This window comes from Gymnoscopelus microlampas (assembly GCF_963454915.1).
Source record: "Gymnoscopelus microlampas genome assembly, chromosome: 12".
Lineage (NCBI taxonomy): Eukaryota > Metazoa > Chordata > Actinopteri > Myctophiformes > Myctophidae > Gymnoscopelus > Gymnoscopelus microlampas.
In genome coordinates this window covers 39,384,891-39,405,169 of record NC_139949.1, presented here as the reverse complement: position 1 = coordinate 39,405,169, position 20,279 = coordinate 39,384,891, and the positions used below count along the sequence as shown (strand labels likewise).

Sequence of the window (20,279 nt, the reverse complement as noted above, 5' to 3'; positions counted from 1 at the left end):
AACATACAACGTATGGAGATCATGTCAGTTGTGACTCTTTCAATGCACCTTGTATTATAACTTGTGACCTGCAGGTGTTGCTATGAAAGCAATGAAGTTCTTGCCAAGTGGGGAAAATATGACAATATTTCACGAGTCAGTATCTTTAAACAAATCAAAGGCAAAAATAAGCGACACTGATCACATTTCCAGTCATTTACATATGAAATATTTTACATATTAATATAAATAAGTTGTACTAACACTGTCTGACCTGATCCAGTACTGAACGGTTCAATTGTTACATTTAAACGTATATTTGAGACATTACGAGCATTATCAAAAAGATTTCTAGTTTGATTAATTACATTATCAACTCGCTAGAAGTGCAACCTATTGGTTACGAGTCCGGTTATCAATAGTAGCTGTAGAATACGACCCATACACACAGTTTTCCATGACATTACCACATACGGTCTGTTCCCAAATACCATGGTCATAATAATAACCAACACCTAGAAATGCAGAAAGACTAACGTCTGTCTTGGGAGGGGACAATTTAGCAAGACAAAGCACACAAATATATATTTTGGGAATAAAGTGAATTTACACTCTGTGTAGTAGGAAATGAGTGTCAATATTATTAAGGTTGCTTGTTAAATTACATAACCTTTGCAAGGAGAGCGGTCACATCGAATTGACGCTGAATTATCGTGGCAGAGTTCAGTGCACGCAGACACAAATAGTATGGTGTTTTGTGGACGTGAGTATTGACTCAACGTGTCTTCACACGGTCAGCCTGTTATGAAGAAAACACGGCCTTGAGCACTTTTTCATGAAGAGAATTAGAAGGGGGAAAAGGGGGGGTCTGTTTCCATAGTATTGCTCACACAGTTTACTTGAGAGAGACCATCACCTAGGACTTTACAATCATCTGTATTTTTAGCCTTGGAGTTTTGCCATTCTCCACGGCTGACAGCGCAGGTCAGATCACAACCTCCTCTATGAGCTCAGTCTGTATGCAGCTCCTTTTAAAGCTTACTTCAGGCTAAGCAAGGGGTCAAATTAACATGTTGTGCACGTGTTGGACACAGCAGATACAATTCATCGGTTTGGTCAGCTGATTAAAAGTGGCCGAAATCATATACGCATTTCTCAAAAGGTTAAGCTATTCTCAACTTCAGAAAGCGCTTCGCTGGTCTGAGAAAAGTGCACAGAACAGCGCTTCTTAAAATCGTCCGCCTTTTGCACTATGCGGACACCAGTTCTCCTAGGTTGTAATGTAAAAAGGCGGTGCCAATTAGTTTTTTTTAAAGGAGGACAGTGTGAACATACGGTACCCTTGTACAAATGGAAGTTAACAGACAATATGGCTGTTGTCAGGATCAAACGCATGTTTTGTTAACGGGGAGTGTGAAACGACTAGGTTCAGCTTGCCACATAGTAAAATCTTCAATGTCAATTTAACTAGAGACTAAGAGAGTATACAAATGGAACCAAATAGACCCTTCACGGGCTTGTAACTCTGAGACTGTACAAATGGAGCCAAATGCATTTGGCTCCGTTTGTACACTCTCAGAGTTAAATTAACACTACAATGCACGTTGGAAATGGGCACTATGGTAGGCTTCAGTGCTGGTTGACTGGGTGTCATTACTGCGGAGGTGCAGGCGGGGGTTCCGCAGTGCTTTTGGATGCTGTTGTGACCACAACGGTAGAAACAGATTTGGGTGAGCCTGTGGCCACATGCTGCTGGAGCTGCTGTGCTTGTACGGTCTGGATCCGAACCTATGAGGAGGGAGAGCAAACAGGACAGAGATCACTGTATAAGCTGCACAGAGATCTGTCCAGTCTATGGTCACACAATGCGATCGACATTGCGACACTCAAGGGAGCTCTGATCACAATTATGAATCATTACATCTCAATGGTTTACGGAAGAAAAATACTATATATATATATATATATTTTGTTTTTTGCCAATTTCATTTAAACTATTTTCAGCCGCTGTGGGAAATCTATTAGAAATCAAAACATTCAATATTGCCCACGTGCCGACATTTTAATGCTTATTTCTCATTTTATGTGTAGCTCCAGCTTTGTTTTCCGTCTGCTACAAGAGTGTTGTGTTGGAACTAAGAATGAGCACAGGTGGAGTGTGTGTTTCAATGCCAACCTGTGTGGCCTGTCCTTGCTGCTGCAGTTGCTGTAGTTGTTGGGCCGTGACGAAGCTGACCGGCTTGTTCCCAGCGATCAGCTTGGTGCCAGCGGGCATGGTGGTCAGGATGATGTTTCTCCCCAGACTGCTGAGGCTGTTTTGAGAAAAACAAAACAACAGTCTGTGTGCGTTTTCAAAAATAGCGAAAATATATATAGAGACCTTCGGTTTAATAAAGAGCTGGAGAGACATTGAGACCCCTGTTACTGAACAAACACTCTATAGCTATGAGTACTATCAGAATTTAGAGCTATTTAACACTTATTTTAACCAAAGAAAATCACTTACCCTACCTATAAGTGGTTAATGTTTAAGCGTCTAGCCAATGTAAAGTGACTTATGACTGCAACTGTGAAATGAGCTACAATGTCTACAGTGCAGACCCCAACAAATGTGTGGAAGTGGGGGTCTGATTTGGTGGGAGGTGAAAAAAGGATGGAAACTCACTTGGTGTTGAGGCTTCCTTTCATGATGGGAGTGGTCACTACACTCTTGCTCTTCAGCGGCTGGTTGAGGACAGACAGCGGCACTGTGATCCGGGCAGGTAACTTCCCCTGTGACAGGATTACAACGCATTAGCTGATAGGCCTACTGTATGTTCCTCACACACTTTTTGGTATGTTTCTCCCCACAAATAAAGTCACTGTAAAGCACATTCTGTACTTACTGTGCAGTAACTTAAGTGCTCAGTTATGACATTAGTAGCAGCGTACTGATACGATGCTAACAGTAGATGCTTTTCAGTAAAGTAATTTGTCACAGTCCTGACACAAGCATAATGCAATTTACAAGAATAGGGACGCTAGGATTCGTACAGAGAGTAACTTTAATCTGCAAAAAACAAAGCACTGATGCATCAAATTTGCACTCTCCTGCATGCAGCTGAGCAATAAGATCATTGCATCTCTTACTGCACCGTTTCTCAACAGGGGACCACCAGGGGTCCAAATGGACCCTTATCGGTCTGTAACTCAAGAGTGTACAAATATAACCGGCTTTATAGGTTAAAGTTAGTTACAGTTAACCCTTTAAGACCGGGAACGCATCTGTGTCATTTTAAGATTTCTTTGGCTATATAAAAATAGCAGATATACAAGCTCATAGCACGGCACTCGGTGCTGCGCTATGAGCTTGTATATCTGCTAATTTTGAATAGCCAAAGAAACCTTAAAATGACACACATGCGTTTCCTTTCCATTTTCTCTTTGTATTTTTTCTCCTCGCTGATCACTGTTTAACATAAACCGTTCTAACTACAAGATGGCATTTCCGTTTTGCATGGGATTTTCACTGGTCGAAGCAGTCAGATCTCTGCGATGTTTACAAACAGTTTAGAGCTCAATCTTAAGGATTTTAACGAGGTTTTTGGCGACATGAAAAAAACAACAATAAAACGCTGGCACTGGTAAGAAGTACATTATGAGATTAACCTCTGGCATGGAATGTGTTAAAGGGTTAAATAACTCTGAGCATTTTAAAGTGTAGATTTGGGGTCCCAGAGAAAAATAATAATAATCAAATGGCGGTCCGTGGCCTAATGTACATCATGAAATCAAAAATGTTGAGAACCACTGTCTTACCGCTTGCGTGGTCACCACCGTAGCAGTGACGGGCACCTGCCGCACGGTGGCCGTAGCGGTCCCCAGCGTCAGGGTGGCGCACGAGGCCGCCACCGTCAGCCCTTTGGCCGTGGCCATGCCTCCTCCTCCTCCCAGGCTCATAACGCCGGTCGATATGGTGGGCTGCTTGCTGCCGGCGGTGGTGGTCACCGTGATGGTGTGCCCCCCCTGCTTCTGCGGGATCATGCCGAGGCCCGGCATGATGCGGATGGTCGTGCCTCCTGTGCCGCCGGTTAGGGCTGTCAAGTCACAATCATGACATTTTGGTTGACGATTTAATTGTCGTACAAATTAATTTGTGTTTTTGGCATTTAACATTGGAACATCTACTTCAAAATTACATTAAAGGACAACTTTGTTTTTTTAACAACCAAGGTTTATATTTTAGCGTGTAATTAAAATGAATAAAAGAGGGGGCACGGTGGCGCAGTCGGTAGCGCTGTCGCCTCACAGCTAGAAGGTCCTGGGTTCGATTCCCGCCAGGGACGCTGTGGGCGCTGGGGGCGTGTCTTCTCCTCCGCATCATCAGCGCCCATACCCAGGGTGGGGTTGGCGAAAGGGCCTACTCTGTGTGGAGTTTGCATGTTCTCCCCGTGTCTCCTAGGGTAGTTAATACCCTCACAAAAACATGTAGTAATCCTGGTCGCTATACCGCCTCCCCCATGACAGCCGGGGCGCCTGATGGAGGGGAAGGGAACTGGTTGGAATAACGTGTTCCTTCCACACGCTACGTCCAACCAGGGAAACTCCCTCCTGTCAGGTGACAAGAAGGTCAGTTAGCTTTCATGCACTGAAGGAAGCATGAGCTCGGCCCTGGCCTCCCTGGTTGTGGGGGACTGGTGTAGCGCTGGTGTAGGGCTGGTGTAGCGCCCAGGATCACTTAGGAAATTGGCACCGGGTGAAAAAAATGGGTTACAAAAATCGCGGGATAAAAATTATAAAAAAATAAATAAAAGAGTGTTATTATAACTTTTTTTTTACTGCTTTCTATAGTTTTAGCAATTTTCGCAATATTTTTTACAGTGGTCGGTATTTTTTTTCTGTCCGGTGGCTAAATATGCCTTTTTTACAAAATAAAAAAGGTCCTGTGGTCTTTGATGGCCAGATGTGAGTTATTGGGGGCTAGAAGAGCTACTGTAAATAATAATAAAGAAGACGCCGGGTTATAGTGTAAAAAAATACATATTTAGCCACCGGACAGAATGCCCCCGCCCACTGTAAAAAATATCGTGAAAATTGCTAAAACTATAGAAAGCAGTAAATACATTTTTTTTAACACTCATCTTTTACTTTAATTACAATCTAAAACATAAACCTTGGTTGTAAAAAAACAAAGTTGTCCTTTAACAAAAATTGCAATGGGAAGATATGACAAATGACTGAAATAAATTATACACAGAAATGACTGACCATGACTGTTGACCAATAATCAAAATAAATCATGTAATGTGGCCAAAATAGAACATATTTAATAACGTATTGACGCTATTTCTCAACAGACAAATGTATACAGATGAATGGAAACGATTCTGATTTGTAACGCAGCAGAGCGTGATTTCTCCCAAAGAATCGCGACGGGCCTTACCGCCGTGGGCGCCGCCCTTCGCCGCGTCCGAGGACGACACCGTGGAGAAGGTCCTGCCCTTCTGGTCCGCCACCGTCACCGCCAGCGTGGGCATGAGGCGGATGGACGTGTCCCCCGACGCCTTCAGCAGGGCGGACGCACCCATTACCTTGCCGGCCGCCGAGGCCTCCCCGGCGTGGGTGGTGGCTATCGTGGACGAGGAGGATGAGGAGGAGGAAGAAGAGGTGGGGGAGGAGCGATGGGGCAGCGGCGGGGGCGGGGTGACGTGGAGCGTGGCCGAGATGCTCTTGCCTCCGCCCGCCGCGCCGCTGAGGAAGTCGGGGCTGAGCTTGACCGTGGTGACCGGGGACTTGGCGAGCGTGGCCATCATGTCCGGGGTGATGCGCAGCACCGTTTGGCCCTTGGCGTCCGTGGTGATGGAGGACGGGGGCAGGCGGAGGACGTCTTTGCCCTGGATGCGCAGGTTGGTGGCGGTTATCGGGATCCCCGCGCCTCCCGGGGTCTTCATCCCCAGCTGGCCTGTGATGGAAACCTTTTACACACACACACACGCACACACGCACACAGATAGAGTTTGTACAGATTTTAACCACTGACCACCACGCTGGCGTCTCTATTATGGGCATGTTATTATAGGCGAACAATCACAAGCGTAGTCACGTTGTGAGCTCGGAGATCAGCTTTTTTATTTTATTTTATAGGGCATAACCACTTAAACCCTATACTTCACTGACCGGGGTCCCCTGAGGAGTCTGTACTTGTCCCCCTCTTTTTTCTCCTGAAAATGGCCTATCAACAAGCTTGTGAGCATGTACTATTTTCACAGAATGATCGCTTACTATACATGCCCAGAATAGAGACACTAGGATCCATGTGGATAAGTGGCTAAATTACTCTTCTATTTCAAAACCTTTGTCAGGGGTGCCACACAAACCTCTGTGTTGTAACACTGTAGTGAAGAGGACTGAAATAAAATTATATCATTTTTTACTTTTGGTGAAATGTACCACCTTTGATGCAGAGTTTATACAACTTTAGCTGTATGTACATTACTTTTCCAAAACGCATACAAACGTATGTACATATTCCAGGTTTTACATGAACGATAAGCACCATGGGATACATAAGATAGTTCTCTCCAGGCCATCCATCAGACTGTACAAATATCCCAGAGGTGAGAAAGTTGTGCACCTGTTTGATGTTCTGGCCGGTGACTCCCTGTAGGATGGCGGGGGATGAGGGGTTGTTGGCCGGGCTGCCAGGGGAGCCGGCCTGAGTTTTAGCCACAGACACAGCTGAGACCGACAGGCTGGTTGAGACCTGGACTGGACTGCTGGCAGACTGAGTCCTCAGAGGCAGGGATACCACTGTCTACACGCACAGACACACACACCGATAAGAGTTCATAAAAACACACACACACGATTTTATTTAATCAAATATGTTTTTTTGCAGCGCTGCAGGATAATACACTCTTTTTAAGTTTACAAAGGTGACTCATGTTGATGAAATAGGCCTTGAACACTGACCAAACTGATTTTTTTTTGTAGTTTTTTTGGAACACGCAATCTAAGATTTGCCAATGGGAATTCCAATACAAAAAATAATGCTGTGACCCAAGGGTAATGGGAGTGACGTCGGGATGCCGTCTAAATGTCACGTTCAACAGGATGTGGTCTATCTTATGTTGCTCTGCACATTATGTGTTTGTTATCCTCCTGTGCACATCAACTATAATAGGCAATCAGCACACAATCAGTTTGTTCTATCATTATACAGTTATAACACATCTTTATTGTTCACTTTTATAGCAATATAGGTTATTACGATAAAATAACATTCTTGCTTACCTGTGAAATACCCTTGGTGCCCACTGACACCGGCACCCTGATCTGGTGAGGGGTCTGGTGTACCAGCGTGGCCTGCTGAGCCGCCGCAGTGGTCGCCAGGCCGGTCTGAGCCGACACCACGCGCACCTGAGGCAGAGAGCCGTGTCCCAGGTGGCTCACTATGCGAGCCGTGTGCTGGGACGTGGCGGGCTGCGCTGCCGCCTGGCTGCTGGGTAAGATGGTGCCCAGCTGGGGCATGGAGGGAGGGGACACGAGGAGGACCCTGGGCGAGGGGACATTAAATGGTAAGGCAAAGAACAGAGTTGGATTTGAATTGTCATCACATCAGAGCTGTGAAAACAGTGTCTGGGGCTGTGATGTGTAGAATCCCTGCCCTCCAAACCAAGCTGCACTATGGACAAAAACAACTGTAGACCATAGTGGTCTGGCTTCTTTTTCATCAGTTTTTTTTTGTCAGTAATGCCAAGTAAAACATTAGCCATAGTCAATCAATGGGTTAAATATTCCTTTAAACCAGGGGTGGGCAGCATTTATTTCCAGAGGGCCATACTGACTTTGATAAAGTGAGTGAAGGGCCACACATTGAACAATTTCATTGAAACTTGAAACACATAGTGCTGAATAAATGCCTGCCTATAAATGTATACAGGATCTTATCTTATCTGATATGCACCACTCCATAGGTCACTGTGATAAAACACATTGCATTATGTTATAAATATGGACTCAAGGTTGACTGTTTCACTGTTACATTATAAACATAAAACATTTGAGTGCATAAGGATGGAGGAATGCAGGTATGTACTCAAATGGAAAATATTAATTACTATTAATTGGAGTTAAATACATTTGTCTCAAAGCCATTAACATGGCAGCCTTTTAGAATGTAGATTTAGGGGGAGGGGGTCATTTTGTTTTTCTTTGAGGACTTGGCAGGCCGGATTGAGATGGTCAAAGGGCCGTATGTTGCCCATGTGTGCTTTAAAAAGCGTGATTCTGAAGCAATGGAATCTCATCCCACAGCTGCATTCTTAAGTGCTGAGGAAAATAACTGTATCAAATAAATCTTTGTCCAAATGTGTTACAACTGATCTTTAAATATCAATATTCAGAAGATATCTCTTACAATATAACTCAAAACTACACATTATGATGAAATACACAGTACTGTATATGATAGAATGAGTGGACCAAGACTACTGTTTTCTTCTACAGACCCTGGGTTGGACTTGACTGCATCTGGGATTCCACTCTTTGTGGGTGTGCTGACTGTAGAGGCCAGAGGTGACTTGGGGGTGCCAGGCGTGCTTGGTGTGGGGGTGGCGGGGGCCGGGGACATGGGATTGGTTCCCAAAACATCCTGTCCGGCCTCCAGAGAGCCAGGGGTTTTGCCGCCTCCTTCCTTACTGCCAGACTTCTGCAAAGGTAAAGCAAAGCTTGAGAATCACTATGAATAAACAACAGAGGGGTCCTAAACAGTAACATTGTAAAAAGAAAATGAAAGCATTTGTACACTTTGAGTTACTGTCCTAAGGAAAATACCATAAACTATCTCTTGTGCAACCATCATGGTTAGAGTTTGGATTTCAATTTTGACTTATATTTCTCATAATAAATACTTGGAACAAAGTACTATTGACTTCTCTACTGACAATACTTGTGCCTGGACAAGAGAGAGACTATGTATGAATACACACACACTGCCCTTCACACATCAAGAGAGTATGGTATCTATATTATTATTATTTTTTTTATTAAAAAAATATATATATATTTTTTTTTTTTGAAAAAAAATGTTCAGAACCCAAGATATCATGATTTGAAGATTTGCTGCTCCATTCACTTCTTGTTTAACTTCTTGCTGAAAAAGGCTGTATCTCGGCTCCTAAGCATTTACAATGTATTTTTGGCCTTGGCACAGGGGTGATAAAGCCAGAAATAAGTTTGGCACTGAATGAGTTAAATATGCTGTGAAATGTGTCATTGATAGTAGAAAGATTAAAACCCGGTAGGACTCACAGGCTTAGATGCAGGTTTGGGTTTTTGCTGTAGGGCTTTTCTGGCTTTGGCTGCAGCAGCCTGAGCCTGATGGATCCTCTCTGGATTGAGGGAAAGAGGCAACATTGATACGTGTTGGAGTTAGCTCTGCTGCACTGAACAACTTACAGGCGGGACCAATGAAAACGTTGAGTATTGTTAGAACAGCCTGCGGAGCATGCCACACAACATTTTTGTGTGTGTCATTTGACTGCATTAGCATGCAAAAAGATCTTCTTAAAATGGCAGGATACGTCACTGTGATATATCACTACTCACCAAACTCCTCCTGACTGCGATCTCGGTGAAGGTAGATCCACAGCTTGCGTCCGATGTCGTACTTCACACAGGGGTCTTTCTCGTAGTGAAGTCGGTCCAGAGCCCCACTGACGACTGTATTCACCTGTAAAATGGCACCATGAGACCTGTTGTTCCACGCATTTCCACGGGGTGTGGAGGTACAAAGAATCGTATACAATGTTGTATTGTGATTTAAATTAGCTAACCACAGTATACTGGCCCTGTCTTTCCCTATAGGTCTGACCGTGGGTGCTACTGGGACGTAAGTCGGGGCTTGATCAACCCTGGCTGGGTCACCTGGCCCCTGGGCGAGGGTGTATGTTGTATGTTGCGAGACCCGAAACACCCTATGACCCCAGGCTACAACACTGATGATACGTCCCAGTTGCATCCATGTGATGTTTTTCTTTATCAGTTATTCTATTTATAGTGGCTCATAGGAATTTATAGACTACGTGACAACCAAGAATAGTTTGGTGACCACAGGAGGCTGTTGACAGCCGGAATGTAGACGGCACCCCGGGATCAGTATGGGTTAGCGCCCCATGCTGTGTCTTCCGTGAGGAAGAAGCCCAACAAACCCGCGGTTAGGCCTTTAGGAGGGCCATTCCAGCGTACCGCAAGCAGAGCTAATACCATTAGACGGCCCAATCTAGTGGTATCGGCCCAAGGAACCATCACGCCAGAAGGAAATGTTTGGATCGGGGCGGTGCACCTGATCTGGCGCAGCGCTCAGGTCCTGGACCTGGTGAGACGAAGGAGGAGCCCGGCTAGGAGACAACCCACAGAGCCTAGTCCCTCCACGTGCCAGAGCCTCCCCGAGTCCCGGCAGAGTACTTCCGGAGAAGTGGACTGCCCTGTCTTTCCCTATAGGTCTGACCGTGGGTGCTACTGGGACGTAAGTCGGGGCTTGATCAACCCTGGCTGGGTCACCTGGGCGAGGGTGTATGTTGTATGTTGCGAGACCCGAAACACCCTATGACCCCAGGCTACAACACTGATGATACGTCCCAGTTGCATCCATGTGATGCTTTATCTGGCATATAATAAGCAAGCATTTTTTTTTCTCAAAATAAATCAGACTCATCAGACACTTTGTAACCATATAAATTTTGTACAGTATGTGTCACACCTGAGCACTGGTGACATCTGGTGCTAGAAACTGGGAGTCCTTCAGTAGCTCACATATCTCAGCTCTGGTTCCTTCTCCATTTGGCAATCTGGCTGCTGCATCCCGCACTGAAGTAAAGAATGAAAAACCATGTCAGCCACATGCACTGAGAATAATGGTTAACTGAAAGGTAATACTTACAGCTTGGTTGTAATGTTGTCACTATTGTCACTTTTGTCATTTCATATCAGCATGGTTATGGTTAGTGCAGTTTTGGGAGGATTTAATTCTCTACTAGCTACTTCTGCACCAACAATACTTTTGATGGTTAGATCTGTTTTGTAGTATTTTTTCTCAGTTTTACTACCCATAAAGTTGCTGCTCTATGACTGCGGTAAAGATGTTTTGTGCAACAGGAAAAGGTGATCTAACCCAGAGAGAGGATGGTGACGTAGGCCGGACGATCTGAACGAAGCAGAGTGTGTTCCCTGGCTTTGTTGAGAGACATCTCCTTGTCAAACACCCCTTTGACAGGCCCCACCACCGACTCAAAGCCATGCATTCTGAACGTGAAGGCTTTGTGTGGCTGATCGTACCGCTGTTGCTCCTAAAAGACAAAACAATGGAGAGAGAGAACATAGATATTAGGACGACTAAATGAAGTCGGCTAATAGTCATAGGAATAATCTTTAATCATCAAATGTGTAAAACTATGTTTGCTGTATACAATCATGCCGAGCCTTTTCAGGTTGGTGAGGTTGAGAACTGAACATTCTAATGTTGATTTCACAATGGCTACTGGTTATTGGTATATAGACTGGTAGAATTAAAGGGTTATATCTGGAGTTTACAAGAGATGTACTCATTATTCTTAAAGAAACAACTAACAAAGTCTTGATCAACTAAAACCAAACCAACCGATTAATCTATTATGCAACTATGAGGGTACAGCCCTGGAAGATGTGCTACGGGGTTACCTAACAGTAGTATTCTTAGTTTTACTATTTGTCACATACTGTAATTAGTAGGGGTCAGTACCATGTCTGAACAAATTAAGAAAAATGTAAATGAAATAAGTATGTAGATAGTAAAGAAAACTTTCCACATGGACAAAAAACTAACCTGGATTTGAAAGACGTGTCTCTCATCTCCAGTGCTGGGTCTCACAACGTAGTCAGTCCAACTGCTTTATTAGACAAATATAACACATATTATGACAAACATTGACACTGAATGCAATACAACTACAAAAAGACACCATGTTCTACTGGTTTATACATTCATTCAAGCTTCATGTATATGGCACAATTCAGATAACAAGTGCAGTTCCATGTACTACATTACAACAAGTGTATAAACTTGGCCACTGCAGTGTACACACACAACACTGAGGATTTAACTGTGTGTAATACAAGTAAAGTGAATTTATAGATGACTCTTACACTCTGGGTGTGGGGGAAGTTATCTCCGACAGTTCTTCACTTTCTGTCTGTGGAAGACATTAAAATAGAGAGATGTTTGGATAACAAAAATAATTACAGTAATTAATGAAATATTTAGTTTCAAAATGAAAAAAACTAAAAACAATCTGAAAATGTTTTATTTATTTCTGCGGAACATTATAATGTATACAGTCCTATGTTAACACACAAGTGAAAATGAAACGGACGTAAGCATGAACAGCATACTGGCCAAATGTTTTTAAACTTGTTTTCCTGCATTATCAGCTAATAATAGCGTTGGCCAATATTTTCGTTGGATGCTTACAATGCTTTCAACTGTTACACAATGTACAGTGTCAGCATTGGGGTTAGAATTCCCATCGGTCATCATACCTTAATAACCAGATCTTTGGAGTCCAGCCACAGCTGACACAGTGCATTAAGATCCTTCTCTGAGTCCAGACTGGGACCTGCAGGATGTAACAACTTTTCATTTTACAAAATGAGAAATGAGAAAACCACTCAAGAATTTCCTTAGGTCAACACACCTGTTGTACAGCAAAGCCTCTTAAAACTACAATAACATGTCCTACCCAGGATTCAAACCCAGTTCTCCTGCACGAGCAACATAATTTCTACTGCAGAGCTAAGACGGAAAGCACGCCTGGGCAGGGGAGGTATTAATCTTTGAGCTTCATGCAATAACTCTCGTCAACCAGTATACTCGAGCACAGGGCCTGAGAGTCTCACAAGAAGAGCATGGAGACCACCTCCAAGTCCAACCACTGCGGTTTGGACAGTTACTGCAAAACCTCTTACCTATCCACTTCCACTGCTGAGACTGGTCCCCGAACTCCACATATGGAGCGAACCCAGTGGGGAGAGCCATCATACCATCTGATCCACAAACACACAGAGTGAAAGCAATGAATAAGTACACAGTAAAATCCTCAGTGTTTATTCAACCACTTATGCCCTAATTATTTGTCAAACAATGGTGTTGTGAAGTGACAGTAGCCAGTCTACAAGCTCACAACACATTGCATCACAGCGCGTTGTGTGCTTGTAGATCTGCTATTTTCAGAAAAAGATTTTAAGTCCGGAGTTGCGCTATTGCAGTTATGTTGAATTTCACTGTGTAAGGTATGGTTGCACGATTATGTTTACCAACTTAACTTCACTAACAAAATTATTAACTTATTAGGTAAATATTGATTATTGGTTATGAATTATAATTGTCAATCTTGACAAGCGTTACATTCCCATCTCAACATCTTGGCTGTTTTTAATTACATGCAGCACACTACATGAAAAGTTTACTATTCTCCATGACTGAACAGTGAATCCACATCAACGTGGTGTGGGGTCAAAGTGTGAACCATTGAGGTTCATTTCATCTTAACCCATTGAGACCTGAAGCCGATTCTACATGTCTCCTAAATCCCAACAGTATTTTGAAAAACGTATGTTTCTGTATCAGTGGTGCTCAATCTTTTTCATGTCAAGGACCCCCAAAATTATATGTATTTGGCCACGGACCCCCATCAAAATATCTTGTTCCAGGGACCCCCAGAAGCAAAGATTTGAGTTAAAAATGTTCGCTTTAAAAATATATATATATTCAAAGATTTGCACATATTTTCACGATTTTTCAAAAATAGCAGATCTACAAGCTCATATGAGCACACGACTCACCTTTAGCTTCACCTGCAAGGAACTGCAGGGCTGGCAGTACCATCTCTGACCAGCAGGAGGCGGATGAGAACCAGGGGTTGAGTGAACTGGCCGGAGAGGACTGCCATACTTGAACTCTCTCCTCTAACTGGGACACAGACACAGTTCAAAAGGTCATCAGTTTGTAGCCTTAACACTACTGTGAGCTTGGTTTCGTATGACACGCCAAGCACATAATACATTGCTTGTCTGCCATGACAACAACACCCATATTTACTGGCCCCTCATGGAAGGGGATAATAACTTTTCTGCATTCACTGGCACTGGCATTCCTACCAGTGCACTAGTAGGAATTATAAGTATAATTTCAACAGTCATATTGCTTGGCTGAAACTTGGTTAATACCATTGACGTGCTAGCCAGGATTTCCGCTTTCAAGAGGCTCTCCAACAAGTTAAAGAAACTGATCGCTATCTCCTCCACGGCAGCAGGGCTGTTCTGAGACTCATCCATCACCCTGTCATGACACAGCAATAACAACAACAAAAAAGGATGTTATTAAAATGAACACACAAAAAGTCTCACAACGTTTCTCACCAATAGTATAGCTTTTATATCATACTGAAATACAGAAAAGTGTTTTTCAAGGCAGTAGGCATGCAGAATAACAATAAAGATATACTATCTCCCTCATTGGCAGCGGAACCACTAAACCCTCCCTGGCTGTGCTTTATGGGAACTCCGAGCCCACGGTAAAATCACATGTTTTGTACAATGGTGACTTTTCACGGAGAATATTAACTTGACCAACACCAGTTGCATTAGGTATGTACATATGACCACCTGGACATTTCTACAATACACTCACTCTTCCTTGATGTTGGTCAGTGGAGTGGACGGGGCGTCAGGGGGAGCAGGGATGAGGTTTGCAGACGGCGTGGGGGTCTCTGAAGACCCAAGAGGTTCACAGGGGTCCTCGGCTTCCACTTTGATTGTCCTCATCTTCTTCTTTCTCCTCTCCTCTTTCATCCTTTTCTTAGGCAGCGCTAGATCAAACAGTGCTGGACGGTGAAAAATGACGAGACATTAAATGAGTGTCTTAACACGCAAAAAGGAAACCCAGAGAGATGTGAAAATGCTAAGAAAAAGCAAGCTAGAAGAAAACGATTAACACATTTTTAAAATGTCATTTACTCACTCATAGCAGAGCCTTTCCGGCCAATATTTACTCTTGAAATCATGTCCCCAAGTTGGATATCAGACGTCATCAGGTCTGGATGCTCCTAAGAGAGCAAATCCAAGTAAGAGGAAAACACTTTTTTGGTTGAACATCCCCTTTAAATCCAGTGAGACGCATCACGGCAAGTTTCTCAATACCAAAAATATCGGTGAGGTTGTGCTGTGCATGATCCTAAATGATAGGAATCAACATTTTAACGAAACCTTGGTTAACCCATTTTGGGGCGGGAACCCCTATTTGTAACTATACCTTTCAAGACGGGAACATCTTTTGGGGTTCCTGTTGCTATACAGTATATAGCAACATATTGTTTTTGTAATTTTTGAATACATATTTGAGGTTTTTCAGAAAACTTATGTCAGGATTTAGAAGGCGTTTTTAGAATCGGCCTCAGGTCTAAATGGGTTAAGAAACTCTCCTTTAAGAACAACACAGATCTATACATTATGCACACGGAGGCCACTCACTGGCTGTCTCTTCCTCTTCTCCTTGTGATTCTGCAGCATAGTTTTCAAGTCACGCTCTCCGAGTTCTATCCTTTCTGGAAAGGGAAAACAAAAAAAAAGATGTGTGTCTTCAACCATGACATCCACTGAGCTGCAGTATGATGACAGCATCATGTAGAGGTGACTGACTGACCAGTAGTCTTCATGTCCTGGGTACAGAGGCTGGGGTGAACCCTGAGAGAGATGGTGGTGGCTGTGGGGGATGACGGTGACGGTGGAGCTGGAGGCCATGACGAAGAGTCTGAAAATACACCCAAAAAATATAACCCTATTATTGTTTGAAATGAACGGAAAACTTCACAGATTTTTTCAACCTAAATCCCATTGTTCTGTTACGAGGAGAAGAATAATATTGTGTGGCAAAATAAAATACCCTGTCTTCTGCGTATTTCTCCATGCAATGTTGACGTTGCAGAATTATGTTTCACGTCATCGAAACCACAGTTATTGATCTTTTCACGTCAAAACAGTGGTATTTAGGTTGAAAATTGATGAATCCTTTAATGTACTTATGATTTTTACCATGTGGCTTTCTGTCTAGAACAGAGACCGATCTGTGTGTCTTATCTGTGTGTCTACAGCAGATTTTCACACATACCGTATGTTATACTTTTTGAAATATTTAACTTTCATTTTATAATGGAGGTCAATGGGGCTTAGATCCCAAATGTGTAGTCATATGTCATAGTATAGACATGTCATAGAAGATGACTGACCGGCACCACCGGAAGAGGAGGGCTGAAGGCGAGTGAACAGGCCGGCAACTGGTCTCTACACGGGATCGCGGGCAGATTCAAAGGAACGTTTTTTTTTGCCGATGGGTTCCCAGATTGAATTTCATCGAGATAAACATGATGAGATTGACACAGCAGTTGCTTAACTGAAAATGTGTTATTCACAGTTTTACCATGACCAGTCAGACTATTTTACCATGTACATTAAGTCTGATGTATAGAAATAAGCACTGACATTATGTAAGTAAAGCGAGCGGAATGTTAAGCAGAAGAGCTCACCATCATCGTCAGATGAAACATTACTGTCCCCACACTCAATTTTTACTTCTTTCAGTATCCTACTCGTTCTTCTTCTGACTCTCGGTTCCTGCATCTCAGCGTGAGTCCGAGTTGCCAATTTACGTTTCAGTGGGGCTTCCAGTCCATTGTGAACTGCTACCTCCAAAAGCTCCTGCAATGTAAAGACATAACAAGATCAAGTAAAGATCTATTACAGTGCACGGATTTAGACACGTTTCGTATTCATTTGAATTGCATCAATTGTACAGTTAAATCCTGAGTGTTCATTTGACTCAGAGTGTACAAATTAGACCAAAGGTACACTAGTACAGTTAAATGAACACTCAGGATTTTACAGTGTAGAAGGCCACTTGCCTTGCACTAAAAAATATATGAGTGATAATTAATGTTTCTGCTAAGCTGTGGAGGCGCAACATCGTCTCCAGCCTCTAACCGGAAAAATGTATACTGTATTACGTCCCCTTTATTTGGAGAACCACGTTGACTCAACAGGATACAGACTGTTAAATAAAATGCAATACAAGCCAGTGGTGGGTTGTCCCTTTTCATTAGGCCCACCGTTTTAGTCCTTTTAGCAGAAGCTGTACCGATTCTGCTCCTGTGCGTCAAACTTGCACACCCATTAATTACACAGTCAATAAACATGAATGTTTACCACCCCTCAACCTCAACACTTCTGTCTTTCTAGCATTTCTTTCTAATTGGTTTACTACTGTCTGAGCAATGGAAACATTACTACAGGCAATGGCCTACCCCACTGAGTAAAGTGATGGCAGTCCAGTATGTGTCTGTCATACGGTACCTTTCTGGAGACAAGGATCTGCTTCAGCAGTCTGTGGTAATACTGCTGCAGTGAATACAACTGGCGTTTCTTCTGGGACTTAGTACACAGCTGTCTGTACTTGACCACCTCAGGGTTGAAGTGGCCATCTGAGTTGAAAAGAAAGGATGGGTTATATTCAAGCCATGCGTGCTCTAAATATGCAATCTTAACCACTATTTTGTACAAGCTCTAGACATGTCGATTCACGTTTTGATTGAATCATTTGGAAAAATCTCAAGATTTCGAACATTTCCACCATGACCAGGGGTGGATACAGTTGCTTTATTTGTATTATGATGGGATGATATCAACACTGCTGCCTATATGAATAAATAACAGAGAATAAAAAGAGCAGGAGAGAGACCTCGGAATAGTTTTTGTGCAAGGTGGAGGGGATTTCCGAAGGCAAAGTTCTTGTCGTTGAACAGGTCGCTGACGGTAGCGTTCTGTTCAGCGGCGCTGTTGTCGGGGAACTGTGGCAGAAACTGACGCAGGTGCTGCCTCTGGGCCTCTGACAGTGCTTCAGTCCATGTGCTTTCACTCAGCACCGAGAAGAAGATTTCAGGCTGATCGCAACAGAAGTAAGCAGATGTTACTATTATAACCACTAATACTGTATGTGTAACCAAACAGAGACCCTAAGCCACCCCCTCCCTATGGAACAACTCACTCCCAGCTCACATACAAGCTGCCCCCACCCTTGTTTCAAACCACACTCAAAACCTACCTTTTCAGACTTGCATTCCCTACCTAATCATAATCCACATTTGTTTCAATGGTTTTTAACGTTTAAACTTTTCCCCCCTTAATAAAGTCATTTTTATTCCGTTTCTGTGACTTTGAGTACCTAGAAAAGCGCAGTATAAATTGTATGTATTATTACTAAATGAATTAAATCCGTTTTCAATCCGTGAGCCCTGTAGATCTGTTAGTCACTCACACCTAGTGACTGCACCTTCCAACAGAACAGCACATGATAAAACATCTATGTAAGCACTCAAAACAAGTATTATTTTGATTGTGGTGAAAACCTGGACAATTTGGTAGTTAATGTTGAAAACCGGGACATTTGTGTTTTAGACATTTGTCGGCCAGCTTGAAACAGGCACAATCCCAGCCAAACGGGGGCGTCTGGTCACAGACCGTATGCACAAACAAACAAAGGCTAACATTTAACTCACATCCTCCAGCAGGTCCTCTGGCAGGCTCACTCGACAGTCACCCAACATGCAGTCCTCTGTTATCTGCCCATCATTTCCTCCCCTTGGATCAAGTGGGTCTGTTAGCATGTGGGTGAGGGCTTCCATTGCTTCTTCTTCGTTAGATCAACCTAAGGAGACGTGGTGTGTGTTATTACACATAAGATTACATAGCTTTTACACCAATGAATGATTCTCGAACTTTTTAATTTCAAGGACGCTCAATTTGATGAGATTATTATTATTGTTATTATTTTGTTTTTAGTCTCTGGGATCCCAATCTAAAAACATTTTTATTGTTAGACATGATTTGGTCTGATCTGATGGTCTGTCATTTGGTCCAGAATTAGACCAAATGGAATTGGAGGTGTATTTACTTGGTGTATTTAACCCTAAGCTGGAGACCCCCTGGACCCCCACCCCCCTGGAGGGGGACCACGTTGAGAACCACTGTACAAAAACGTCAAAACTGCATCAAATCTGTCCTCAATCCAATGTCAAAAGAATGACTGTATGCTTGCTTAACAAGTTACAACACTACAGTCCAGCACATCAACACTGAGCCACAAGAGAACAACCAACGACAATAGCTTTGCACCTGCACATTCAGCCCAGTTAATAGCTAAGTTTATATTATTTTAAGTTTGCTAGTACTAATAAAGTAATGCCTAATAATAGGTAGCTAGCATTAGCATTAGCGTAGCAAGGTATTTAACTGGATACAAACTAATGTAGCATTGTTTAGAGAGCTAACAAAGGGCTCTTTCACTGCAGTGTGCATATAGCTGTAAATAATATACGCATTTTGCATACAGAGTAAATACATTAAAGACGAGCGAGTTTACCAGAAAGTGTTGGTTTGTACCATAAGGTTTGTACTGTCTGTCTGCACATACCATAGAGTTATAATATATCTAGAGGGCAGACCGCCCCGCCCCCACCTATTCATTTCAACGCAAGTTGCTCACAAGCGCATGAAGCACCAGGAAGTACCTCCTTGTAGCCAATAGAGCAGGCGCGCTAGCGTTTCAGACGATAGGAGCATGCGCAGCAGCATTTTAAATGCAGAAGAATTGCAATCTCAGATTTGACCACCAGGCGACGGCAGCTTCACTGTTACACCGCGGTTCTGGGGGCTTGGAAAAGGTCGGAATGATTTGACTGATGGACCCTTTTCTTCTTCGATTCAGATAAGAGGGGGACATGTGATGCCTTGCAGTCACCTGGGGGCCCTCTACCGGTTCAAAACGTCAGCGCTGCAGATGAGATGGTCGCCGACGCCTACAGTGATTCTCAAAGTGGGATACACTCTCCGGGGACCCCCCAGCCCCCCAGGGGTCCCTGAGGAAGTTCCAGGGGGTCCCCAGCTAAATTATTGATCATTGGAAGGAGGAACCCAGCGCGAGGCGCTGAAGGAACTAGCCTTGGATCAAGACTATCATAGATGTATTTTTTCGAGTGTTTCGTATCAACGATCATATATCTATGTCAACGATAGTCTTGGCTAGCACCACCCAGTGCGTCCTGCACTTTCACCAGTAAAGCCCGTACTTCTCCGGACACAATACATATATAAGGTGTTTACCCGGTTGGCCAAAATGTTAAGTCGCGCTTCGGATTCGTTGTGCAGTGTATTAGTCCGTATTTATTGTTCAAAGTGCT

At 43.3% G+C, this 20,279-nt stretch overlaps 1 protein-coding gene across 2 annotated transcripts; it reads right to left on the bottom strand.

The window, feature by feature from the left end:
- Positions 1-1,513: 1,513 nt before the first annotated feature.
- nfrkb (nuclear factor related to kappaB binding protein) lies at positions 1,514-19,510 on the bottom strand. 2 transcript variants are annotated; one of them, XM_084075251.1, is made up of 27 exons: positions 19,463-19,510; positions 18,600-18,748; positions 17,783-17,984; positions 17,398-17,525; positions 16,575-16,746; positions 15,695-15,802; positions 15,523-15,596; positions 15,014-15,098; positions 14,684-14,876; positions 14,221-14,332; positions 13,837-13,963; positions 12,961-13,038; positions 12,535-12,611; positions 12,142-12,188; positions 11,822-11,885; positions 11,132-11,306; positions 10,721-10,827; positions 9,568-9,691; positions 9,271-9,350; positions 8,469-8,668; positions 7,252-7,513; positions 6,593-6,772; positions 5,402-5,933; positions 3,778-4,055; positions 2,645-2,751; positions 2,156-2,291; positions 1,514-1,767 (listed from the first exon to the last, which is right to left on the bottom strand). In XM_084075251.1, exons 2-27 carry the CDS (start codon positions 18,723-18,725, stop codon positions 1,633-1,635), a joined length of 3,909 nt encoding a protein of 1,302 aa, XP_083931377.1. In that variant the 5' UTR covers positions 18,726-18,748; positions 19,463-19,510; the 3' UTR covers positions 1,514-1,632. The 2 variants fall into 2 exon arrangements, with proteins under 2 accessions (XP_083931377.1, XP_083931378.1); XM_084075252.1 differs by having other exon boundaries at positions 11,822-11,882.
- Positions 19,511-20,279: the final 769 nt, after the last annotated feature.

What these genes read in the sequence shown, in the direction of transcription:
- nfrkb (XM_084075251.1), bottom strand. Translation starts at nt 18,725, where the DNA reads ATGGAAGCCCTCACCCACATGCTAACAGACCCACTTGATCCAAGGGGA. An exon ending in TGTTTCATCTGACGATGATG is followed by an intron (nt 15,803 to 16,574) that starts GTGAGCTCTTCT and finishes GTGTATTTTCAG; the next exon opens with ACTCTTCGTCATGGCCTCCA. An exon ending in CTGACCAACATCAAGGAAGA is followed by an intron (nt 14,333 to 14,683) that starts GTGAGTGTATTG and finishes GTGTCATGACAG; the next exon opens with GGTGATGGATGAGTCTCAGA.